At 31.0% G+C, this 27,403-nt stretch overlaps 4 protein-coding genes across 4 annotated transcripts; 1 reads left to right on the plus strand and 3 right to left on the minus strand.

Moving 5' to 3' along the window:
- Positions 1 to 389: 389 nt before the first annotated feature.
- On the minus strand, positions 390 to 3,996 carry LOC131842161 (uncharacterized). Its single transcript, XM_059190691.1, has 4 exons — positions 3,430 to 3,996; positions 2,879 to 3,055; positions 1,447 to 1,576; positions 390 to 588 (listed from the first exon to the last, which is right to left on the minus strand). Exons 1-4 carry the CDS (start codon positions 3,535 to 3,537, stop codon positions 482 to 484), a joined length of 522 nt encoding a protein of 173 aa, XP_059046674.1. The 5' UTR covers positions 3,538 to 3,996; the 3' UTR covers positions 390 to 481.
- A 1,633-nt stretch (positions 3,997 to 5,629) lies between these two features.
- Positions 5,630 to 10,428, minus strand: LOC131842145 (uncharacterized). The gene is made up of 4 exons (XM_059190667.1): positions 10,038 to 10,428; positions 8,574 to 8,744; positions 7,649 to 7,826; positions 5,630 to 5,940 (listed from the first exon to the last, which is right to left on the minus strand). The coding sequence occupies exons 1-4, from the start codon at positions 10,128 to 10,130 to the stop codon at positions 5,810 to 5,812; spliced, it is 573 nt and encodes a 190-aa protein (XP_059046650.1). The 5' UTR covers positions 10,131 to 10,428; the 3' UTR covers positions 5,630 to 5,809.
- A 6,352-nt stretch (positions 10,429 to 16,780) lies between these two features.
- LOC131842147 (uncharacterized) lies at positions 16,781 to 20,628 on the minus strand. The gene is made up of 4 exons (XM_059190669.1): positions 20,337 to 20,628; positions 19,522 to 19,686; positions 18,558 to 18,702; positions 16,781 to 17,827 (listed from the first exon to the last, which is right to left on the minus strand). The coding sequence occupies exons 1-4, from the start codon at positions 20,421 to 20,423 to the stop codon at positions 17,667 to 17,669; spliced, it is 558 nt and encodes a 185-aa protein (XP_059046652.1). The 5' UTR covers positions 20,424 to 20,628; the 3' UTR covers positions 16,781 to 17,666.
- A 1,841-nt stretch (positions 20,629 to 22,469) lies between these two features.
- Positions 22,470 to 25,539, plus strand: LOC131842148 (uncharacterized). Its single transcript, XM_059190670.1, has 4 exons — positions 22,470 to 22,589; positions 23,812 to 24,021; positions 24,846 to 24,975; positions 25,408 to 25,539. Exons 1-4 carry the CDS (start codon positions 22,503 to 22,505, stop codon positions 25,533 to 25,535), a joined length of 555 nt encoding a protein of 184 aa, XP_059046653.1. The 5' UTR covers positions 22,470 to 22,502; the 3' UTR covers positions 25,536 to 25,539.
- The last annotated feature ends 1,864 nt before the right edge of the window (positions 25,540 to 27,403 follow it).

Raw genomic sequence — 27,403 nt, forward strand, 5'->3', positions numbered from 1 at the left:
AACTTGAGACTTAAATAACAAAACAAAGTATGTTATTAGTTGAACCATGTTGAACCGTGAAGTTACGTTATAGAGGAACTATTAGATAAATATAACTATTTGATTCTTTTCATGTACATAAGCTGAATAGTGAGAATAAAGTTAATATGTACAATTTACTAATCTGTGATCTACACAGAGATTATTATCTATTTTTAATTTCAAAGTCATCTAATGGTCTATATGGTGGTACTAGTAACTATCGCTTATATAAATATGAACAGCCATTAGCCATTAGCCTTCTAGAACATAGACTTTATACATTATATTGTATGCGAATACATTAATTATAACATTTCATATCTAAATTAATTATTATTATAACTACAATTTCATTATAAAATTAGGTATTTATTTTTATAGAAGATTAGAGTATTTCTATGTGCTCATGTACTGATATTAAGTGCTGTGCCCAAATCGATGCAACTGTTGCCGCAATCATTCACGCTCCAATGTTGTTGTTTTGATATGCCACGTACTGAACTTCAGAACTCTCTTCAACGATTTTAACTGTACTGTATACTAGGTATAATAAGTATACGTTAAGTCCTGTAATAAAAATAATATATTACAAGAAATAGGTACTATTTTACTATTTTACTAATACAGTATAAAGTTTTAGTGAAATAATTTAAATAAAAAATCTTAACGGCCTCGGTGGTCTAGTCGTTTAGCAGACCGCTTTACTTCCAAAGTCGCGAGTTCGATTCTTCGCACAGTACAAAACTTTATATTCATGATTATGATTGTTTGTTTCGATCTGGTTGTTTCTATGTATATATTTACAAAAAATAGTATCTTTGTCTAGTACCCATAGCTCTGCTTAATTTGGGACTAGATGATGCTGAGTGAATTGTTAAAGGATATTATTATTATTATCAAGTGGGGCAGGGGAGAATTAAGTAATTATGTAATTTTTATACTGTTATTAGTCCAACAAAACAAAGTTTTTATAAAATGTTGTCATAATGTATACATTAAGCGTATTTGACAGAAACAAACTGGCAGGCGTTTTCTAAAAAAATCTGCTTGTGGAATAAAAAAATCTGTATAAATAGAGAGAACTGCATAAGAGTTTCCACAGGTATCATATAACGACAGAATTCATGGTGCTGATCATGTATATAGGCGACAGGTTGCCACTACTTATCAACGCATATGTCCCATGACTTGCCATTCTAAGTACACCAAAAATGTTCCTTGTACGCCCCATTCCGCCTGGTGTAATGTCAGATTGTTTGACATCTTATTTTCATACGTAATTAGATTTATTCTGTCATCATCACATTACTGTATTTACTGTACATGCAGGTATGTCATATACCATTGAAAATGTATCCTTAATATATTATAAATAAGTTTTATTATGATAATAATGTTTTATAATAATGTTTCTATTTCAATTACCTAAAAAGAAGAAGTAGATTGTATTTTCGATGTACTGTCGGTAATCGAAGTATACTAGATCCATACAGAGGGTCATAAGTTGAAACGCCACGCCGAAGTACAAGTAAACCTTCAATAACACTTGTTTCTTCTGGAATAATTTATGGATAATTTGGAAATTCTGGATAAATTATGCATATTAAAATGTACATATGTAGAAATTATAGATTTAAGATAGTTTTATTAACAATTAAAGAATATTGACGTTTAGGGACATTACACCCATCTTACTAATATCATAAACGCAAAAGTTTGTTAGTAGGGATGGATGGATGAATAGATTATTTGTACTCTTTCACGCAAAACAGATTTTGATGAAACTTTACAGTAATATAACTTATAGATCAGAATATCACATAAGCTATAATGTAAAAAGATATTATAATAAATGTCAAGTAAGTGTGATGCAATCGAAGTTGCGCGGGTCATCTAGTAATAGTATAAAGACAAAGCATGAGAAGATAAATATTTGTTACTGTTTCTCATAAGACTTGAATCAAATTTGACACACACATAGATCATAACCTAGATCAACCTCTAGGTTTTGATCTATCAAATATACGATAATTTGAACCTAAATACTACCAAACAGAGTATGAAACAACTGGGAGACGATATTTTGTGTATACTGTATTTTAGTAGTTTTATGACGCAAATACCTCCAGTACTACTAGATAAAATGTTACTATTTACTCCTATGAGAATACTGATACTATATCTGGTAATGATGTCAATTTGTCCATTATTTACTATTGAACATGTCTCGTACACATTACGGCACAAAGTACGGTTCTAAACCACCTACATTATTTGACGTTCTGTAGTTATATGAAATCTGTTGTTTTTTTTTTATTTATATAGGTAAATAACAATGTAAGAAAAATACTCGGAGAATGGATGAATCTTATTTGCGAGATTGTCAAGAAATTAAGTAAAATCTAAATGGTATCTACATGAAAAGGTCTATTTTGCTTGAAATTTAATTACAAATTTAGAATTATAAAGACTGCTTTAATAAGCCAGGTACAACAAAATCAACACAGTTTGTGGGCCATTGTCACCTGAGTTCTGATTAATTTACTAAGTCAATACCAGAACTATTTCCGTAGTTAATTCTATTACGGAAAACTGTAAGTAGCTGTAACTGTAAAATGTAGCCGCACGATTACTACTTCAGCTTGTAGAAATTTTGAAATCCATGACGTTATCAGTTCTTTACCGCTCTAAATGTATAGTCCTTGCCTCAACGCAAATTTGACTAAAACTTTGCCATACTAAATTATAAAGAAATTAACATGCACAAATCCTTGCAAATATTCTTTAGGGTTAAGTCAAGTTCGAGAATAATAAAAGAAGAAGAACTAGGGATTGCAATAATTATAAAAATAATCACCTTATGAGCTCCAAACAGTAATACTATGGTCATAGTGACATCGATGACCACAAAAGCTATGGTTAAAGGTAAGTGTACTAGCGGATCCATGGAGCCTGTGTGCTCAATTGGCTTGCCAGTGGTCACTTGTTCAACCAGCAGGAATATTAGGAGGGGAAACGATAGAAGTGATAATACCTGCAATTAATTTGGTCAGTTTAGAAAAGGAAACTACTTCTATAGGAATACGATAGTTTACAAAACTAGATTTACAACTACAGTTTCTGTATTTACATAAGCTTAAAACAGATTACATTCATGAAGACTTGTCTATTTCTTTGTATTTCCGCAATTCTCTCTTAATATTTAATATCAAAAAGAAACATTCATTTGGTCATTCGACTTCATTCTAATAGTATGATATTCTATCATCGATTTTGGTATTATACCTACTAACTAAATGTATTTGGACGACAGTTCATTATCACCCATTATGTCATCTAGTATTATATTTGTCCTGTAATGTAATATATTCACCTAGTTCTTACCAAATTATATATAAGTGTGCTTACCAAATTAACGTATGCGAATATTGTGACGCCTTTCCGTACTGGTACACAAAAACAACACTTCCTAACTATCGGTATAGTTGGACATTTAGATTTACATAGTTTTAACATCTTATTCAATATATTATTTATCTCCACCACCAGCAGCACAATGTAAATCAGGCGGCCAACTGGCAAGATTAGTTACAAAAATTGCATCCTTTGAAGACATCTTTTAAATAGAGTATTTCCTGCCTCACTGCTGTCCTGCTAGTATTGTGATTTTATTTCACGAAGCACAATACACTGATGCGTTTAGTGGAGTAGCAGTCCCTTAATCTTTATTCGAGATCCAACGGTACAGTTGTTTTGTTACTTGTTCGTAATCGTATCGTTATTTTTGGTTTGGTATGATGATAAACAGTATCTAAAGGTGGGTTTCGCGCACGCGGAAGCTGGGATACCATATTATTATCGTAGAGAAATTATTATCACATTGTCTATTTAAGTAGTATTACATCTTTAATTTTTACATATAGATATTTCACATTTCGATCCAGTGATAGACGTATTAGTGGTAAGTAAGACTCGTGCGTAGCCCCTAAAATTTGAATGTAGAGTTATTAATTATAATTTAAGTTTCATATTTACAATTTTTAAAGAATAAAATATATTTTCAATTGTTACGGAACGAAATAATTAAAATGAAATTGTATTGAAGGAAAGGAAGAAAAGAAGAGACTGTTTTGTTTTATATAAATTTATCTAAATACGTTTACATAAATGGTTTAATTACGATGTATTGCATTGATTACTTTTATTTTTAAAACACTAAATAACTTAATTATTACGATGTAATAAATATTATTAAATTATTTTTAATCTATTACTATATTTATTGAGCCAAAATTTAATGGTTATACAAATTCAGTAATGATCTGAAACTGTATTTATTGAGTTTATAATAAATGTCAATAATTTTATAAATGTAATATTACGAAAGAATATTCTGTTTTGTTGGCTTAAACTCTACTTCTGTTCTTCTGTGCTCAGGAACTCCACAACCTTATTCCTCCAGCACCGTTTCACCACCGTACAACTAGACTTAGAGAGCGGCTCTACCCATACACTGTTGACATCCCTGCTGCTCCTACCAATCGATTGACGTCATCTTTCCTTATGCGAGCAGCTAAGGAGTGAAACTTTCTCCCAGTGTCTGTGTTTCCTGCTTCTTACAACATTGGGTCTTTGAAATCAAGAGTAAATAGGCACTATTTGAGTTTGCGTTTACTTATTTGCGCTTAGACCACATCTCTTAACTCGAGATAAGAGAGATAGCGGTCAAATGCGGTCAAATTTAGAAATAATAAAAAGAAAATATCATCACTAGTAGTTACTCCAGAATTCATCTGTTTATGAGATTCCCTACAAATTTCTTATCGTAATTCAGCTATGAAAAGGTAAGAAATAAGCAGACAAACTTTAACATTTATAACATTAGAATTTGTATTGAGGTGACTAAATTAACAGATAAAAATAGTAAGTAGTTACGAGTATGATAACATTATGTAATTTAATAGTTGCACTTACAATAAAATACATTAGATATGTTCTTATCTATAGTATTATTATTATATTATGGATATTAATTGTATATTATCTTAATTTAACAATAATAATAATAAACATTATCATGCGTACAAGATGCATTTTACAAACTAATTAATTTATACATGCGCAAATGTGATATTACTATCAGTCGTTAGCTCACAATAACAAAATTATAAATAATATCACACTATGGACATACGAAACCTTGGATATTGAAACAGTAAATAAAAACAAAAATATTATTGAGTAGTAATTCCAAAATCAAATGTATATTGCCGGCCTCGGTGGACTTACGGTTTAACAGGCCGCGGCCGCCTTACTTCTGATGGTCTCGAGTTCAATTCCTCGCATAGTATATACATTTGTATTCTTGAGTACGAATGTGTCTATTGGTGTGAGTTTTCTATAGAAAACACCATATGCATTGAAAAAAATTATTTAAGATTTTATATCAATTGTCTAGTACCCATAACAAAAATTCTGCTTAAATTTGGACTAGATGGCGCTGTATGTCCAGTGTTATTATTATTCATGTAAGTCCATTAAATATATATGATACAATATACCTATGTTTTGGTTTTACCTTCTCTTGCATTTTTTTTTTATGATATGATCTTTGCTATGATATTGAATAAAACGAAGAAAAGCATTTTCTGGCATCTTTAAGTTATAGATGGTAAAAAATAGTCAACGCCAAATACTGGGGGAAGGCACAATCTACGAAGACCATACAGCAAACATCTATAATAGTGTTTTTTTTTCAGTTTGCCATCAATGGACTATGAAAAAGTTTTTAAACCATCACTTTATCCTGGTTCATAGTACATTGTGCTTCTGCAGCGTGATTCACGAAGCTGAAGTTGGCATTATCTCGTAATTTCAACATTTCGCTTCTAACCAATATCGTAATATAGATTTGTAGAACTGAAATCATATAAAGAAAACATCAAAGACAAGGAAAAAGTAATAAATCTGGAATGATAAACAAGCTGAAGGGTAACTTAATAGAAATATCAAACTTTGGCTACATATATGAACGACATGACGGTTGTGGTAGCTGTACTACTCCGTACATCGTTGCCATTACAGAGTAATAATATGTCATATCGCCATACCCTATAATTTAGCTGACATATCTCCTACCCTTCAACCAGAAACATAGCTTAAAAATCAAGTTGCTTGAAAGCAAAAATTAGAGACACAACAGACGTACAAAGTGTACCTAGGAGTCTCGTAGGTATATGGCAATTCTTTTTCCCTTAATTTAGTTCTTAACAACTCTACTTCCAGGTCATTCTGCTTTACTAGATAAAGCGTGGGAAAAAGTATATTGGTACATAAGTATCATGAATAACATGTAATTAAATTTATACATGTATATTTAATTCTGTAGATAAATACATAAACAAATTTTATTACATGTCTTTTATTACTGTCAAACCCTATTTGCTTCGAGATTTTTGAATCTCAAGTCTATTACTTGTTTAATCGTGAAAATTACGAGAAAGAAACTTTGGAGAGTAGGCGAAAAAAGCATTTTACTATATTTTTCAAGTGCTAAAAAAATTTTAATGAGGAAGAAGTTTTCAATTCCTCTATACTATTTTGTGTACGTAGTACATTTCTCGAATGGAGCCGGTTCCTTTATTGTGAAATAAAATGTATGTATATTAGCTTCTAGGAATGTAACTCTACTGCTATAATGATTAAAACTTTTATCGTTAAATGACGTTATTTGCTTTTTCTATTATTATATTATATCAGCACAAATAACAGCTCTGCTTAGTTTGGGATTAGATGGTGCTGTGTGAATTGTCAAGGGTTATTTTATTTATTCCATTAGTAGATATACAAAGAACAGAGAAGAGTAGAGAGTAATTTACTTACCTCTCCGTTATTTGTCTCTAACATACATACATATGTGTGAATAACAGAGTTAGTCATTTTCTAGAAAATTAAATATGATTTATATTTTTGTTACTGGCATGGCCATATTTTTGCCGATAGGAGATATTGTTACATATGCCAATTGGAATGTTTCATATGATATCAGATTTATGTCTGTACATTAATTACATTAATGTTAAGTTCAATGCAATCCTATAAAACGCATAAAGTCAATAGCAAATACAAAAATACACTATGCAAATAATTGTGTTTTTATTTAGTTTGCCGAACAGTTTGTGTCTGTGTGTACATACACACAGACACAAAATGTTCGACCAACGCAGACTTAGTAAAAAATCGGCTGCGTAGTAAGATGTATTCGGTTGAAGGTTATATATTTTTTTTTACTTTTTATTTTTAAAGAATAAGCCTGCCTTAGTCCTTCGTAATGACAATGCTCAGTATCATGGGTGTCACAGGATAACATGTCGAGGAAGGAATACAATTACTATATATTTCGGAGTAGGTACGTATCTTTTTTTAATTGTTGTCTTGATGAAATGTGCATTCCAAGTGATCTGATAAACAAAATCTATACCAAAATGCTTGTCTGACGCAGAGTTATGATGCTCTCGAACCGGGTTGCAGTCTTGAGAAGTGTATGAATGTGAATTTTTTAAAAATTGTGTATTATAAGGGATCTTGTGTTAAGATAGATAGTTTATAAGTATGTTTCTATACTTACGAAGTACTGCTGCTCCAAATAGCACAATCTGGATCACGTAAATCAAAAGGTAGAATAAAAATGGATTGGAGTACGACATCACAATAAATCCAATTATGAAGACTGAATAACATAACACAAACAGTCCTACCATCGTCATTGAGTAGTAATAATAAATTTTGAACAAGTTCCAATTTTTCTGAAACAGAAAAATATAATATAAATAAAAAAATAAAAATTATAATATATATTTTATAACAATTATAAGAGCTAAAATATACGTTACTACGTTAATGCTAGGCCACACATTTTCGGTAAAGAAGAAAGGTTCTCAGTCTCACCTACTTCAGTAGCCAGGCAGGTTTCTTTTTAAATTGTGTTTTGGTAGTATGATGCGATTAGACAGTGAAATTACTGGATAAGGTGCATGAAATCTTATTTCTCCGGAATGGCAATGCATAAGTTGTATCACGGGTATTAGGTACATAATAAAGTGACCTTTCAATCATTATTATACTTCAAGCAAAAAAGCTGTAATATGACCTTTTTCAGTAGGCATGCAAATTTTTATTACTAAACTTAATACTTTTATATATATATTATTATAACAATTACATATATTCTTATTTAATATTTAAGAATTAAAAATGATTAGTATATTTTTTTACAATTATTATTGTTATTATCACATAATTTTTATTCATATTATTTATAATTTAAATAATGCACTAATAGCCTTCTACATCCTGGTATCTTCCCGTTACGCGGGGTCGACTTTCCAATTTTGAAGCGCCATGTATTTCGCTGGTAAGTAGTCGTTTATGCGACGGTTACTGCGGACCATCAGGTGGGCTGCCAGCTTGTTTGCCATTTTAATTAGATAAACAAAAAAAACACCGATTATCATAGAAATTTACAAGCTAAGTAAACGAAATAAAATACTTACGGTATGACCACCCACTAAAAGGATGACACTAAATATAATATCTACAATTGTAAGTGTCATTAGTATAGGTATGGGCGGTGGTAAGCTTGAATGTGTCGCACCTGAATCTTGATATCCTATAAAACGTGTGAGCTCCAATATCAGTAACAAGAACATACCCAATAGTGGTAGCTGCAAAGGAGAATTTATAAATGTAATACATGGTCTGTTTTTTTATAAGGAGGAATGCCAGGACTCGCCACTGTCCTTCCAACGGTTAACGGTATACTTTGGCACAAAAACATTGAATGATGATTAAAAAAAAGTACTTTAAATTCTATAAATGGGTAGTCTGATCTTCAACCCGTCTCTCTGAAAATCTTCATTGTATTTTCCTGGAAAATTTGTCACAATAGGCTAACGTCACAATAGGCTAACAAATCTGACCTCATGCTCATCTTATTATCCTTCATTGGAGCTCGCTAGAATAAGCGTTCAGCACCATTCTATACTCAACCAAAAAAACTGTACTCTCAGTTTTTCTTCGTTTTGGGTTTCATTTTCATATTTATAAATGCGGGCTTTATTATAATGTGTAGCGGTTTTTTTCCAGGAAATACGCCTACGTAGATAAAGTTGTTTTGCTTGAATGCGTCATAATGCACCCGATTGTGTTGTCTATATCTATAAGCTGGCGGAGCACCAGTGGAGGACAATTTGTTGAAGATAAAGTCTGATCAATTAATAACTAAAGGGGTTGTTGCAACAGAATCTCCATTGGCTCGAAGACCTGAGTTTATCTTCATCCAATAATTCCGATAGCGTATATATGCAATTCACGAGTACATGTAAATTGTTAGAGCTAATTCCTACATATGTACACGTATATCTTGTATATCTTGTATATCTTCACCGAATCATATAATCATCGCATAATCGCGCTATCACCGAATCACAATAAAAATGTATGTACATAATAATATTTGTTTAGAGTGTGTACTTATGTGCATTTATTTTGAGACTAGTTGGTTATATGTATAAATGAATAAAAAGATAATATATATCACTGAATAGGTCATATATTAACAATTATTCATTTATATATTACACTTCGTGTCTTTGAATACAGATAATAATATTTTATAAAAATTCTGTATGTCATTGAAAATAGGTGTACTCTTCTAATGTTTTATTTAGAATTGCACAGACACAATTAAAAATTTTGAGGTTTCGATATTTATTAAATGATAAACTGTAAAGTTACTTTTTACCGAAAATTGGCATTTATGTTTTTTATGTATTTCATAGTAATATATTAGTATATTACTATGAAATATTAAATTTAATTGTAAAACATTGTTAAATCCAATTGATACAATAAACTTCAAAAACTTAAAAGAGTTTTGCATGAGGCACTTCAGTCATAAATGTGAGATTTTTTATACAATATAAAATTTATATTTACAAAATGAATACTGTACCCACCAGCTTGAGATATCCCCAAAATAGGAGACCATGTCTTAAAGGCAAGCAGAAACAGCATCTGGTGAGTTTGGGCACATCAGTATACATATTCATAGATTTGTCACACTTTTTTAACGTTAAAAAAACACAAAAACACGTTTTTAGCACTAACAAATAAGACTATACACGTTCGTAATAGCAATAACAGTATACGTTTTATTAGAATATCTGTTCTTTATACATGTTAAACACAGATAAGTACAATCATGTTTGTATTATATTTATGCATTATGTCCGTTTCCCGCTGAGATAAATAAAGCTGCGAAGAGTGTGACCTTTGCTTTTGTTGGCGATTCAGAGAATGCTCAAACAACCATGATAAGCGCTACGATTACGAGAATTGTAATACAAGTATTCGTCCGCTCGGCGGCAGTAGTGTAGCACTTCTGCCAGAATTAAATGTGAACCTTTAGGTTAGATATTACGAATATTTCAACAATTTTATATATCTTAAACATTTTAATTTAATATAACAACTCTACATTTTAATGGAACATTGAGATAGTTAAACAGAAACTTTATTTATTTATTTGTACATCTCAAATAACATATATTGTATAGGATAACATAATTGATCATATTAATATTATATAGTAAATATAAAATTTGTTATGTCAGCAAGCATAGTGCATAAGCTAGCTGAAGTCTTTTTGGTTATCATTATAATAATCATCTACTGAATAGTAACAAAAGTGTCAAATATATATAATATTTATATATTTTTATTTACTACTCAATAAATTATTATATAAAATAATAATATGCCAATGCATCAACCAATCTCGTGCTTCCTTATAGAAATCACGGTTAAAATGAATGGTTTATTCAATACACCATGGATTCACCATTACCTAATTCAAACGTATGCCCGATATACCTACTAGTCATTTAAAAAGTGAACGTCAAAAAACCTAATAAATATTATGTGGAATGTTAGATAAAATATGTACTTACATATGGTCAAAATTAAAAATATTATTGAAAGTAAACGAGAGGAATGACCTATACAAAAGCAAACAGGTTTTAGCAAAAGAAAGATACAACATTTATTGACCTCAGAATATGTACATGATGAGTAGGTGCCTACTGCATATTATGGTTCAAGAACGATCCTTTTCCTTATAAATTCCACAAAATCTTGTGATGTCAAAGAAATTAATAACGGTGTGGTGTAAAATGGTAATCTACGCCTATTCTATACATTTATACTTACGCCGCTTTACTTGGTTCGATTCTTGGCACGATACAAACATGTATTTAAAAGTATGATTGTTTGTATTGGTCGGAGTGTTAATAATGTGTATTATGTATATATTTACAAAAAATAAGTATCCAAGTCTACATATCAGTTGTCTAGTACCCATAACACAAGATCCGCTTAGCTAGATGGCGCGGTGTATATTGTCAGAGGATATTATTCTTATTAGTAGTTGTGGGAGTAAACATGACTGTCCATAAATTCTCGCTAAAGTATATCTTAATTGCCAGTACAGTACAGTGCCAGTATTCTCGTAATCATGTTAGTCCTATGTTTGCGTCATTTCGTAGAACTGTTTTTAGTGCCACCACTATTGTACAGCGTGTTAATATAGGCATTGGGGGAAAGGAGATTGTCGATAATGTAGACTGATGATTTTATTGCTAGCAATGTGCCTTATCAGGTTGACCTCCACGCGGTTTCCCCTGAAAACCATCGTGATAAATTCTTGGTGAATTTGTCACGATGGGCTAACTGACCTGACCTCATGTTCATCTTATCATAGTCCACTGGTGCCCCGCCAGCGTAAACCTTTAGGGCAGGCGGGTGCACCATGCCATTATCATCCGTAAAACAAAACCGTTAGTGCAGGCGGGTACAATATGACATTATTAAACATAAAAAAATAGGTATTATGTATGAATTTACAAAAAATAAATATCTAAGTATATCAGTTGTCTAGTACTAATACCACAAGCTTCGCCTTGCTTGGAACTAGATGGCACGTTGTGTATTGTAGGAGGATATTAATATTAGTTGTGGGGATAAAATTGACTGTCCATAACTTCTCGCTAAACTATATCTGTAATTGCCAGTACATTATTCTGGTAATCGTAGTCATTTCGTAGAAATGTTCTAAATGTTACAACTATTATGGGGGCGTCCATAAATTACTTCGTGTTTTTATTTAAGACTCGTTAAGACTAGTAATCAATATTGCTGAGAGTTATAAGTGTAATAAGCATATGTACAATCTGGATTAATTAGACCAAAATAGTATAATTTTTTTTTTTGTTTCAATCAGGAAAAAAATTGCGTGATATTTGCCGAGCCTCTCCAACGTAAGATTATATGTCGTTACCTGTATATCTTTAATCACAAAAAATAGAAACGGTTACGCGGGACAACAGCTAGTATGGCTATAACGAAACTATAAACACGACTGGTATCCTAGATGGTTTAGTCAGAATATTGTCAACTGTTGATGTTATGGTGAACGCAATAATTGACAAACCTTCATTTCGATAGTACTCTTATTCTTCACTTGTATTTTGAATTCAACATGGTAGGGTACCGTCTCTCGAATAAGTTTTTGGTGGATTGATATTGGGATTACCTTCAGAGGCAAGTCAGTGAGAAGTATAAATTGACACAAAGTTTTTATTTTTGGTATCCGCCGTATTTGAATTCACGACCTCTGGGTTGCAATAAAGCCGCTAGTCCAGGACGATCTCAATTTAATACTCATATGTAATTAATAAAATAAAAAATATTGAATATACATATGATATACAACCATAGATACCACTAGTTAACACGTAAAATATTGTAGAAGTCGCGTAGTAGACTGTACAATCTGTACATACTGTACAGGTAGCCTCGTGATCTTAAATTGGCCAGCCATAATTGACCACACACTAATTACAGTAATTTTGCTGTCCTGCTCCCCCCAGTGACAATTGGTCACAATTTAATCGTTATAAATTTGTGTTTTTATATAAAAATTGAATTGACTGTGACTTCATAATCTATGATATTTCTATCATGGGTGGAGCCCCATCTAGATTTCACCATTTTATTTACAGGTTTGTAGCTTCTCCAACCACTTGTCATAAAATGTCACACTTTGTAGACATTTTCCTTGTAACATTTTCATAAATTTTATTAGATACTGATTAACCTGACTTCGCATATTATTGTAAAGATGGTTTTGTTTTGAAATATGTTTAATAATTATGTTATGTAAATAGTCTGGGGGAAGGGAATAATGATCCCATTGCTAACAATGTAATAGGTAGGTAAATAGATAAAAACTGCTATATTTTATGTAAAAAAAGTTTATTAATACAAATATATTGAATTAATAAACGTATTTGAAAAACGTATTTACATAAACGACAACTTAACTAAAAAGACACGTCAATTATTCTGGAATGCAAAAACATTACTTAAAGGCACATACAAGTTTGTCTGGATACAACATTCAAAAATATTAATTAAAAGAAATGAAAATTCTAAAATTTACAATGTACGGTCAGATGCCGACATAAACACCTTTTTACGTTCTGAATAACAGCCATAATAGACTGTGTATGATCATACTACGTGTTTTCTTTTTCTATAACATTCAACGATTTGCTTATAAATATTGATAATAATATAGACTACCAGAGATATGAAAAAATAGATAAATGGGCTTCATCACTAAAAAATACAACTAAACATTTCAAAATAGTTCACTTGAATATAAGATCGTTGCGAAAGAATTATAACGAACTACTTCTAATGTTGGAACAATGTGAATATACTGTAGATATTATTTTATTGACAGAGATAAATATCAAACAATGTGAACTATCATTATATGAAATAGATGGATATAATACTCATGCTTATACGAGAGACATACAACGTGGAGGAGGAGTATTGATCTACTACAAAGATTATTTACATATTAATATTAATAGAATAAAAAGTAATTCGGCAGAGATTTTGCATAGTACTATAAATATAAATGCCATGAATATAAATATTATTGCTGTATATAGGCCACCAAAATCCAATAGATTGGTTTTTATTAATGAATTAAATATTCTCATAAAGCAAATACCTGAAAACCAAGATATCATCATAGTTGGAGATATGAATATAAACTTAATGGAAAATAGCTTGATTGGAGAGAAATATAAAAACATGTTGTGTGACAGCGGCCTACAAAGTGCTATCAACGAGTGCACGCGGGAAGAAATAGTGGGGGCCGGCTTGTGTCGTCTTGTATTGACCATGTATGGGTGCGCAGCAGACATCGCATCGCCGCACACATGCTCACGTGTAAAATATCAGATCATTATATGATCGGTGTGAACTTAGAGACTGGCATTGGTTGTAGTGAACCGTGCAATAATAAACAGGTATATGTAATCAATAATGAATTAGTCAAGCAAAAATTATTAAATATTCAATGGGATAAGTTAGTAGAACTGAATTGTCCGTTACAAATTTATGAGCAGTTATATATTCTTTTCAATAATGTATATGAGGGTTCAAAAGTGTTAAAAATTAATAAGAATACAAGAAGGTCACAGCCCTGGATAGACAATAAATTATTTATTATGGTCAAACGTAGGGACGAGTTATTTAGAAGGTCAAAGTCTAATATTAAAAACATTAATTATAGATTGGAATATACTCGTTGTAGAAATTTAACTAATAAACTTATAAATAGGGCTAAGAACATGTATCGGAAAAGGGAATTAGAAAATTGTGAAGGTGATTTAAGAAAAACATGGGCAACCATTAACAGCTGGCTGGGTAACAAGAAATCTAATTTAGATTCGATGATAATGAAATATATGTGTAAGGGGGTTACTGTTGAAAATATTTGTACAAATTTTGGAAAAACATTTACTAAAGAAATAGATAATATTAAACATAAATGTAATCAAAAGTTTTTATTACGTGAAAGCTATGTACAACATGCAAATGTGAGCTTTTACTTTCAGAAAGTTACATCAGTCGATATTGAAAAAATTATAAGTAAATTAAATTCTAGAAAGTCTCCAGGAGCAGATGGAATTAGAGTAATAGATTTAAAGTATATTAAAAAATTAATTAGTCCAGTTCTGGCCAAATTTATAAATGTAAGTTTACAGACAGGCACGTACCCAGATTTACTGAAAAAATCCATTATACGTCCATTATTTAAGCAAGGAAGTCATGCAGAATATAGTAATTATAGACCTATTGCAATTTTGTCGACTATAAATAAAATAGTAGAAAAAATATTTGTGACAAGGATTAGTGATTTTTTAGAAGGTAATAATATATTAACAGATACACAGCATGGGTTTAGAAAATCATATAGTACAGCTACAGCTATTGGCAAATTTAGTGATCAAATAAATAGTCACCTAGATAATAGGAAATATGTAGGAGTCCTCTTTGTAGATTTCAAAAAGGCATTTGATACCCTGGACCACGGACAGCTACTGGAGGCAATGAGAGAATGTGGAATCCGTGGTCCAGTAAACGAATGGTTCCGAAATTATTTAGATAACAGAAAACTGTTCACTGTAATTAATGCTACAGCCGGTCAGGAATTTTATATGAAAAGTGGTGTGCCTACTGGTTCGGTATACGGGCCTGTTGGTTATACCATGCACGTAAATAGTATGATTAACGTAATAAATTATTGTACGACATATATGTACGCAGACGATACATGTTTGATATATGCAGATAGAGATATCGAAAGTATTGAAAAATGTATACAGTCCGACCTGGAAAACATTTTGATGTGGTCCCATGACAATGGTATATTATTGAATGTATCTAAAACTAAATGTATGCTTGTACATTCTCCATATATGAAAGATATTAACAAGTCAATTAGAATAGTCGGCCACTCGTATCAATGTCTTCACAATAGTAAAATACAATGTAATTGTGAACATATCGAGATGGTGAATGAATATAAATATTTAGGGATCACAATAGACTGTAGTTTTAACTGGAAAATACATATAAACAATATATGTAATAAATTAAGATATGTTTTGTGTAAGTTCATCCAGCTTAAATATGTAGTTAGTAGGTCGATATTGTTTTCCTTTTATTGGGCATTGGCAGACGCGGTATTAAGTTATGGTCTGGCGGCGTATGGTTGTACCTTTCGTACCTATCTTGATAAATTATATAACATACAAATACGTTTTTTGAAACACTTAGTAGATACGGAATTTAAAAAGAAATGTAAAGGAAACTACAATTTGTTATTCACAAAATGTAATATTCTCCCTATACATGAAAAAGTTACTTTACTATTGGCATTAGAACAATATCAATGCAATAAGTATAAGGTTAAAAAAACAACTGAGTATAGTATGAGACATACAACTATAAATAAGTATATTGAACCGGTGGTATGCAACTATTATGGTGAGAGAACAAGAAGGTACATTACTCCACGAATATTTAATAAAATTTATAATGAAAACGATTGTTCAAGTAAAGAAATATTTAAATTTAAATTGAAAAGATGGTTACTCGAAAAAGTGCATTAGTATAAGTTCTATATTATAGTTAAATTGTAAATTAGATATAAGTAAAAATGAGTGTCCTTATTCGCCAACAAACTGCAAAGCAGTTTGGCGATAATTGTAAAAACAAATTGTGTATATGTAATACTTATAAATAAATAAAAAAAAAAAAAAATTAATTTATTACAACATCAATACCATCTTTAGCATTTGGTATTGTACTTTTATGAATAATATTTTTATCATCTAAAATAGTAGGATAGTCCTATGAGGCTATTTAAGTAGACATATATAAAAGATAGATAGATATGTATACATATGCATGTTTATCGACTACTCCCTCGACTGTTTTTTAATATTTAGATTTTATAGATATAGAGACCTTTGGGGGCCTTTGTTTAACAGTGGTCGTCTTCCGGGCTGAAATGACGATGATGATGATGATAGAAATAGAGAAGTGTAGCGACTCAAAAATTTTCCTTCTGACATCATGTCACATAATGTCATAATTTGTTGACCAAGGGCGGTCAACAAATTGTGCTGTAATTCATGATTATGAACGCAAGTCGTATCTCTCAGAAAAGTTTGCTTTTACTACAACGTCTACCACACAGGACAGGAGTGTAATATATTCGTTTGTGCGCTGCTCTTGTCGTCGCTTTTGTTGTTCTACTCGTATCTCAAAAGATTACTGTTTTGAATAATAATTATAAAGATTACTACAAAACAGAGTTCGTAGTATGGTATTTCTATAGAAAACAATGCACTATGCACACTATAACAAAACACGTGTTATTTATTTTTAAACCTATTAAAATTACTTACATTTACATTACATACATTTACGTAATTAAATTTAGATTAAAACTAATATATAAATATACATATTATTATAATATATAGGAATTTACACTATTTGTGTCGCTAGTCCAACCAAAAAGTGGAAAATTTCGGTACAAAATCGCCTAAACAATTTATACAAAATATTGAAAGAATTATCTATATATAATTAGAAGATTTGCTCTCATTTTCTTCATTAGCTCCTGCAATGCGGGGGTGGCCAATCAGTATTCATTAATTATCAATAGGGACTACAGTAGTGGAATAGGGTGGGTTATCCTTCTGTATTTCTCCGGATACGATTTGGTGTAATTGATTGTCATACATATTCTGATCAGATATTTCCATTTTCTTTAATAAGCTCCTTATTAAAAATATTAAATACGTATGAAGCACTGGAACAAATAATAAGTGAAATTAAATTTAACTATATAAAAAATAATCTTTACGACCTTTAGATGTGGTAATCAAGGGACTGTCAATTGTCGATTCTTTTATTTGTGTTGTCGGTGTTTCCATTACAGTTAGAAATATAAATTGACAGACAAAGGTATTTTTGTGCTGCTTCGCAGTAAAGTCTTTTTAGTCCAGGTCGAAATAGTAAGCCACTACGCAAACACACTCTTCTAATAAGTACTACTCAATAGATAGGAAACTACTTATAAGAAGATAGATAATAAAAGTGAGTTTTAAAAATGGTATAGCGGAAAAAGATGCGTTCTTAGTAATAAAGACAAGTGACCAGATGTTTGACAACCTAGGTGGTCTAGTGGTGTAGCACATTGCATTATAGCCGATAGTTGTAGGTGCAACTCCTCACACGCTACAAACATTTGTATTGTTATGAGTATACTACGTGTATATTTACAATAAAATGTATTTAAGTATTCTATCAGTTATCTACTACCCATAAAACAAACTCTGACCTGATGGCGATGCGTGAATTGTCCTGGGTTATTATTATTGCTAGCATAGTACTACCTGAGATGGCTCTCCATGTGGATTCAATAGAAATCGTCGTGCTTAATTCCTCGTGTGAAGTGTAAAATGGTCTGACTACATCTTAATCAATAGAGTAAACGGTGAACAACGGTGGAATTTCATTATTATTAAAAAAAAACTTACTCATATAACATATGAAGAGAAAAACTGAATGTATAATAATTATAAAATGTCTCATTAATGACATCTGAACGATTTGCTGCACACACATCAGGACGGCCATTCCCAATATAAAATAGAAGTAAATTTTGATTAATTTTATTTTATTCTGAAAAAAAAATGTAAATAATTAAAGATAAGTATTAATATATAATTAAACACCATAGGCTTGTTTTCCAATTACTGCCTATTAAACGCTTTCTATTTATTTACCCAATGTATATCTGGTAGAGATAGAGCCAGCCAGAACCAGAACAGAGCCAGAACATCAAATAAGTGCTTGCTTATATCTTGCATATAATTTGGGCACTTGTATGGATATTGATGCTATATTTTTAAAGTGGTAAAATTGATTATAATGATAGATTCACGATATACAAGTGCATGGATGCTCTGTATGAATGCGTTGATAGGATTTAAAGTAAAGAAATGCAAGTACGTAAAAAATAGTTTATGTACTTGCATTCCTCTATTCATAATACTTCTCTCGAGAGAAAAAACCGTTTTAAAATCACTTAGTCCTCAGAAATAACAATACATGAGTGCCAACTTCAACAGCACTACAGACATCATGTGTCAGAACAAATGATATCTGTGGTGCTGATAAAATATTATATATAGACGATGGTTGGACTTTGTAAAGTGGTTTATATACTTTACTAGTAGAAATTATGTATATGTTTATGTATTCCATGGAAAGCATAGAGTCTTTCAAGCTTGTTTAAGGTAATATTAGAGATATTGATAAGGAAAATTTTTATTACAAGAAATATTAAAAAAGTAATAATAATATATATCAGCCACTTTCCGAATGAGCGGTAGATTAAAAAAATATTATGACTATTCAAAAGTGCTTAAATTAAGTTTATTTGAATAAATTATTTTCTATTCTATTCTACTAAACATTCTCTATATATTATCTACATACCTTGTGGGCTCCGACAATTAGTACAAGAGTAACTAATATCTCTATACAATTCAGCACTATGGATATTATAAATTCTGTTTCCATATCAAGACCGCTGAAATCATAGATTTCCTGTTCCAAAGATATATCTAAAATATTGAAAAGTATTGCCAACACGTTTGAAAACTGAAAATAAAATAAAATATAAATATAGTATTGCTTAAATGAAAGCATGCAAAATATACCTACATATTATAAAATGCAGTACACCGCCGCGTCTATCTGTATGTTTGCAATAATCTCAAAAATTACTGAGCGGATTTTCATAAAGTTTTCATCCATCAACGCAGTGGATACTGTGAAAGGTTTAGGGGCATAATTCATTAAGTTTATGTGTAAATTAATTTAAATATTCGGCAGTAGTAGATACCGGGTCAATACAAGGTTTATGAAATGGTTTATCGCAACTGGCTATTGACAAACATCAAAGAAAATCTAGATAGTGGAATTTGAAATTCAAAGAATCTAATAACTCGTTAAGAAAGATTTAGTACTTAAAGTACTTAAAATAGGTAGGTACTACTCGTGTAAAGCCGCTGACCGCAGCCAGTTAATTGTACACGTATGAATGATGATGCGGTTTTCAATACCCAAATATACTATTCTTTATGTTAAGCATGTATGCAATGTTGTTGAACTGTAGAAACAGTACTGTCTGATTTCGTTCGTTTTAATAAAAAAATATTATTAACACAGAAATAATAGGTAACTATGTTTTTAAATAAACTTAAAGCATAGAAAGCGTAAAATAAATAAATTAAAGTTAAATAACTTACAACAATAAAATACCCAAGAAAAAGAACCCCTTTCCTGAGAGGTAAACAGAAACAGCATCTTTTTAATACTGGCCAATCACAATACATCTTTAAATTATTATAAAAACAAAAAAAATGTTATCCTTAATGCTATAATTGAATTAAAAAAACAAACTAGACATTATATTTAAAAAAAAGCACAATGTATCAAACTCGCTACTCCATTTCACTGACAGTGATCCACACTAGTCGGCGTGTATTTAACTTTTGAATATCAAGATTCAAGTTGAGCTGGGTAAAATATTTATATCAGTTTCAATATATGCACACAACATGACTAATTTATCAATATGCGACCGCTCACAGCGTAGGGAGTTAGCATAAATAACAAATGATCAAATAATCATGAATATAATCACTTCAAAAACAGAAGGATTTGTTTTAGGGTACATTATATAATAAAAAAAATAACACCGTTCATGCAAAAAAATATACATAAATACCTATAGCACGATGTACTTTTAGCCAGCACCATTTATCGACGTTTTTGAGAAACATTAATTTATTTAGGTTGAACAGTATATATGTTTCGATTATACCTTTTAATAACGTATATTGTTGTGTTCTGGTAAACTAAAATGAAATACTTAACGCTAAATGATAGGTACATAACGTTGCGTTTAGTCGCGGGTTCCAACCCTCGCAGTGCTCAAACGTTTGATTCATGAGTAGTATGTTATGTTTTGGTGTTTTATTTGTATTGATAGAGTGTTTTGTAAGTACACTATATATGTATTTACAGAAAAAAGGAAATAGCATAAACACTGCTTAGCTTTGGATTAGATGGCTCTGAGTGAATTGTCCATGATTATTTTATATTATTTGGGATTACACATATATATTTGTATGTATTGACTTGGTTCTATGTAGGTATATTACGTATATATTGAAAAGTCGGATTAGGTAGTGCCAAACTATGGAATAATTTAGTAGCTACCAATTTATAAAATATTGTGTTAAACATATATATAAAAATATTATAGCACATACATGTCTTTATAGAGCAAACAAAATCATAATATGCGTTTTTTTATATTTTTACTTAAACATACTTTGATATAAATTTTGTAATATTACGTAGAACCCCAAATACCTAATAATAAAGACAATAATGGAAAATATATTAAGAAATATAAAATTTCCGCGAATTAAGTTATAAACCGAGGTAGCAGATATACTGCAAATGGCTGGGATTTATCCTGTAATACACAAGTAAAGGTCAATTTGATAAATAATATCTACTGTGTAGGTCAAGGAGAAGTCAAGAATAAGTAATAAAATTACAATTACAAGTATTGGTACAAATCCAATAATACAGTATATTAGGTAAAATACATTTACCAATATATTATTTCAAAATAGACCACACAAAAACTGTACAGTCAACCACATAAATCGTAGCTTTAGGAATAGTAGACTACAAATGATAAAAAGAAAATTGAATAATGTGTACCTGGTCTATACTTAAATCTGAACAGTTATAAAAATAAATTAAAAATTTTCAACGCTGTCTTTTATGTAAAGAAGTAACTATTGTGATTGATTATCTGTATCTGTCAATACCTATATTCATTTTAGAAGGAAGTAAGATTACATTAACGAATTAAATAAAAAGTACTTGACCAATTTAAAATATATGTACTTTCTCCTATAATGCCTAATCAGCGAGAAACAGTTTTTTATTCACGCGGGAAGCACCACCTGATACCTGTAACAGGTGGCGCATCCCGCGTGAAAAAAATATAATAAGAGTAAATAAACAGTTCAGAATATTTTGATATCATCAAAGGTTAGTTAAGATAAAATTTAAACAGTGCTACTAACATATTATTGACCACTATGTCGCATAACAGATATCGCTATGAATCCGACTGTACTGTACTGTAATTGGCCTCCCTTTATCTACAGGTACATTTATCTGATAAAAGGTAGAGACCTAATCTTATTGATAGTAACCAAAATCGTTTCATGCCCAATAATTATTAGTATCGGAGTATTGATAGGTGTTTCCAGTACAATTTGATTCATTTAATAAATTAGAATTTACTACCCAGAGAATATAGTTAAATTATAAAATCTAAGTATTTTTTTATTGTTACTTAAGTGAGCAATATCTCTTATACGAAAATGGCGTTCGAACTCCCCAGGTTCACAAGATGCTGCTGTTGTTTATCATTACGAACAGGATGTTTAATTATTGGTTATTTCTCTATTGTAAGTACAAAACTATTTTTAAGTTATACTATAGCAATAATTTTATAAAATATCATTTTATCTGTAGATACCTACTTATTGTAAAGACTGCTTCGTAGTCATAAAAACTTTGTTATGACTACATCCTACGAATTATTTTTAGGGCAATTCTTCATTAAACATAATTCAAGCTAAGGAAGATTTAATAATTCTATTAATAGGTTATATTTTTCTACTGTATTTACCTCAAAATTTTAACAGAGATAATCACATAGTTTATTTATATGTATGTTAACTTATCTAGTTCTTCTTGTACTCATATTTACAAGAAGACCTAGATAAGTTAACATACCAGCCTTCAAGGTTTTCTTACATTATATACAAAATTGGGAGGTGTGTCATATTTATGTGAATAAGTGACTCATTTCCTTAATATTACAACTATTCTAAATAATAATTAACTACCTAGATATATCGATGTATTGTGATGTATACTTATGTAGTCAATGAATAACCCCTGTGATGGGCGTAAAATAGAATTTTCGTGATAAATTAATACGTATTGAACAGCATCGTTTATTGACGTAGAGAAAGATTTAAGTTCGTCATAGAATTACATTCATTATCCTATGGTATTTATATAGACTCTTCTGAAAGTACAAATATATTATGTCCGTTTGAAATACGTTTTACAAAATGGTTTCCTATCAGAACAAAACCAAGACTAGTAACCTCATTGCTAGTATTGCCCTATCAGGTCCATCTCCGTGCATACTAACTTGGTTCATTCCTGACTAACTGTTTTGATTTAATTATTATCTTATCATCTTTTGTGGTGCACCATTCCACATTCATATAGTACATAACCAACAACCATTTCTTGCAAACATAAACAAGTACTGTGATTTGTAATCATCGAATTCACAGATATAATAAAATAAATAAACATAATATATGACTATTATATCAGTCAGTCAGTATATGACTATTATATCAGATGGGGTAGTCACAGAAAAATCAACTGTAGACGTAATGGTGAACGCAACACTTGACACGCTTCATATCGGTGGGTATATTGGAGTGGATTCATCTATTTTTATATTTCACGGATTCAGTTTTGGATTCATTCGATTCCTTCACCGAAGAGTCATTCAGAAATATAAACGTTTAGCCCATATTTGAACTCACGCCTTACTCACTCAACCGACCATTATAAAATAATCATATTTTTGTGTAATTTCAGTTAATTGCTCTCCTAGGCCTGACTGGAACCTCGATCTCTCTGTACAAAGTAATTGTATACGTGGTTAATGATAATGGAGTACATCCCAATCAGCCCCCGGGTGCAGTGAAGAAGTCCGCTTTAGGACTTTACATAGTACATGCCTATTATCTCATAGTATTTTTATATCTGCTTATTATTAGCTCAATATTGGTTATTGGAGTACATTCGGTAAGTCAACTTTAAGTTATTTTGAATTATAATAAGTATTATTTTGAATCGACTACAGGAAGAGGTTCTAAATTCAAGTGTATTTTTATGTATTATATATTATACCTACCTACATAATACCGATATATTCACCAAAACGGGAGGAATTTCGATGACTTTCTATGCAATCAACAGTGTTTACTCCAATGTTTAGTGTTATTACTTACTAATGTTGTCAACGGAGGCAGACATTTATTTATGAAAAATAAATATGTGATTGAGAAGTGACAGTGAACCGTTGGTTTAAAGTTTTGGAGTCGTCTGCGTCTGCAGCTACCTCACCTCCTCAGTCTCGTTTATTACAGCCCCAAGCAGCTTGCGTTATAAAATGTGTTACCATTGCAGGTTGACATAAAGTAGTCAAATTACGGGATAAGAGGAATGACGTCTTAATCCAGAATAGTAACGCATGAATGGTATCGCGGTCGTCATCTGATAACATTATGTCCGTAGTACTATTCATTAAGCACTCATTTATAGGTTGCCAGTTACCATGAAATGGGCCGTTAGCTTGTTTGGCATACCATTTACATTAAAAACATGTGTGACTCGTCCAGGCACCAATTTATATATTTTGCCGCAGATAAGTAGGCGTATTTATTATTGATAATGAATGAGGAAAAAGATATGGCGAGGCGTTCAAGTAAATAAGAACTAAGGCGCTACTTATTAAAAAAAATAAGCAGGTTGAAAGACAAAATGTAAACAAATATTTATAAGTAAATATAAACTGGTAAGCAGGGAATCAGTGCATTTGAAATTAATAAAAATATGTTTTTTTACAGACAAAGCCACATTATTTGAGACATTACTTCAGATCTGGAATGCTTTGGCTATTTATTGGTTTGGTATTGGTAATATTATCCTGTATGTTTGTTGGCATTCTTGGCACGTTACCTTTATTCAAATGGTGTTGTAAGTATTTAATTTGTTTGTAATACCAACTTTTAATTTTAACTCTTTTCGTTTTGGTCCTCGTAATACAAATTATATCTTCAATAATCTTCATGTCGAATGTCATTAAAATCATCTGTGGCATTTGGTAAAAAAAAGTAACAGACAGACACACTTCCGCATTATCTAACTAGCACTCTTGACCGTTTTACCGATTTTTATGAAAATTTGTGTGAGATTTGTCTGAGTATCGGCCAATATCTATTTTTCATACCCCTCAATGTTAAGGGTGCCCCACGCCTAATTAGTTTTTTTACTTTTGTCATTTTATTTTATTTTATTATGATTTTCTATGATCTTTCTAAATTATTTAAGTAACTCGAATAAAAATATACCTAGATAAAACATACATTTGCACCATTAGGTACTAAAATTTAATATTTTGTATTTCAGTTATACATTTCGTCAGCTTAATTGTAGTCCGAAGCACGTACTTGGATATGGAAGAAAGAAATATGGAGGCCTCATACAAAATGGCTAGCATTTATAATCCTCATTTATCACGACCATTGATGGCATAACATATTAAACATATTATTATAATATACGTACCTTATATTATTTATAATTAATTTAAGTTCTATTTTTATTGTATGACCCCCTTAGTCTTGATCCCATTTCGGTAAATGCAAAGTTTGCAAGCTTGATTTCAAATGAGACCAACAACTTTTAATTTGCATATTCCTAAGTAGAGAAATACTACAAATATTACTCACATAAAGTTCTAATAAATAAAGATACATACATTTGCATATTATTTAGATAATATTGTGATTTTACATAAAATTTAAAATATTATGGAAGAAATTAAAAGTAAACTCATGAAAAGTTTTAATATGAAAGATATTGGTAAATTACATATTGCTTGGGAATACCTGTGGTCCTGCGTTTAGATACAACACTATCCCGCTACAACTGGTAACATACTTGTTAATTTTGTCTCCGTGATTAAAAAACAGACTATAGTCACGCGTTAAATAATGCAACAAGAAATTCCCACATTCCCCTGCATATGTTTGATCCCGCGCTTGGGAGCGAACCTTTCGCGTTAGTTTGACATTTAATTTGTTATCGGTGTTAGTATCACCTGAGAGTCATTCAGAAATGTAAATTGATACATAAACCTTTGATTGAGGCGAGATTCGAACTCACGACCAAAGGTTACGACGAGTAAGTCACGAAGTCACTACTCTCTCTACAGCTAATTTAAAGTGAAATTAAACAAAATCAATATATTATATATATATATATATATATATATATATAAATATCCCCTTGGGCACTTTGTGGCTCAGACGTGCCGTATAGGTAGTTTTTTGTTGATCCTTTTTCACTTGTTGATCCGGAGGCCTTTTGTTGATCTAATGCCAGATGACCATATATAAATGTTGATCCGTTTTGAGCCACAACTGTCACGACGAGTAATAATAATAATTACGCGATTTATACACGATTTTATACAAATCCACCTTTTTGGCATACGAGCAGTTCTTGATCCAATTCAAACGGGCCAATCAGGGTGCAGCATTTGCCAAGGGCTTCCTCATTGGCACGTTTGGGCTACTACATTATGGCTACAGTAACTTAATAATGTCTAGCTAGTATTTCAAGAATAATAGTCTATCTAATCTAAATATTCATAGAAATCAGTCTGGAGTAACGTGACTCCAGATCAAACCTCAATACTTATTATTTTTTTGGACGGGAATCTTTTCTTTTGTAACAACGTTACTGAGCGAATAAAGAGAAGACGCAACGGCGGATCCAGGGGGGAGCGTCATGGAGGTCATGGAAGTCATGGGGGCGTCATGACTCTCCCCCCCCCCCCCCTTAGCCCAGAACTTAGGTAGACCACTAATTGAACTAAAAAATAATGAAACAGCAAATTTTTTTGCACGATCGGAGTGTTGGTGCAGTAGTATTAATTATAATTAAACATTGTTACTTAAAACATAACAGTTAAAGTACTATAACACTAAAAGCAAAATAGGTATTTTCAAAATACTTTTTCAAAATAAATTACCTTTAGAGTTTTTGTTCAAACCGCAGATATTATATTTATTTTAGGTATATCAATCAATACATAGTATAGCATAGTACAGTCTGTCTGTCTGTCTGTTTGTTCCGGCTAATCTCTGAAATAGCTGGACCGATTTTGACGGGACTTTTTTTGGCAAGTAGCTGATGTAATAAGGAGTAACTTACGCTACTGTTATTTTAGAAAAATAAAATAAAATTTCACGCGGACGAAGTCGCTGGGGCCAGCTAGTCTATAGATATACCGAGATTTAATGTTTAAGTTGCTATTATGTTATTGACAAAATTTTACTGTAATGTTACTATTACGTTATCCTACACAATTTGTATTATTTTGGATGAATAAATAAAT

Source organism: Achroia grisella, unplaced genomic scaffold (assembly GCF_030625045.1).
Source record: "Achroia grisella isolate CSIRO2021 unplaced genomic scaffold, CSIRO_AGI_Agris_v1 utg2138, whole genome shotgun sequence".
Classification (NCBI taxonomy): domain Eukaryota; kingdom Metazoa; phylum Arthropoda; class Insecta; order Lepidoptera; family Pyralidae; genus Achroia; species Achroia grisella.

Coding starts and splice junctions, on each gene's coding strand:
- LOC131842161 (XM_059190691.1), bottom strand. CDS start 3,537: ATGTTAAAACTATGTAAATCTAAATGTCCAACTATACCGATAGTTAGG. Junction 1,577..2,878: donor TACTGTTTGGAGCTCATAAG/GTGATTATTTTT, acceptor AAATTATTCCAG/AAGAAACAAGTGTTATTGAA. Junction 589..1,446: donor AATCTACTTCTTCTTTTTAG/GTAATTGAAATA, acceptor TTTTTATTACAG/GACTTAACGTATACTTATTA.
- LOC131842145 (XM_059190667.1), bottom strand. CDS start 10,130: ATGAATATGTATACTGATGTGCCCAAACTCACCAGATGCTGTTTCTGC. Junction 8,745..10,037: donor TTTGGGGATATCTCAAGCTG/GTGGGTACAGTA, acceptor TCTCCTTTGCAG/CTACCACTATTGGGTATGTT. Junction 7,827..8,573: donor TTTTAGTGGGTGGTCATACC/GTAAGTATTTTA, acceptor TTTCTGTTTCAG/AAAAATTGGAACTTGTTCAA.
- LOC131842147 (XM_059190669.1), bottom strand. CDS start 20,423: ATGTATTGTGATTGGCCAGTATTAAAAAGATGCTGTTTCTGTTTACCT. Junction 18,703..19,521: donor TAATTGTCGGAGCCCACAAG/GTATGTAGATAA, acceptor TTTTTTTTTCAG/AATAAAATAAAATTAATCAA. Junction 17,828..18,557: donor TCTCTTCATATGTTATATGA/GTAAGTTTTTTT, acceptor TATTTGTTCCAG/TGCTTCATACGTATTTAATA.
- LOC131842148 (XM_059190670.1), top strand. CDS start 22,503: ATGGCGTTCGAACTCCCCAGGTTCACAAGATGCTGCTGTTGTTTATCA. Junction 22,590..23,811: donor TTATTGGTTATTTCTCTATT/GTAAGTACAAAA, acceptor GTGTAATTTCAG/TTAATTGCTCTCCTAGGCCT. Junction 24,976..25,407: donor ACCTTTATTCAAATGGTGTT/GTAAGTATTTAA, acceptor TTTGTATTTCAG/TTATACATTTCGTCAGCTTA.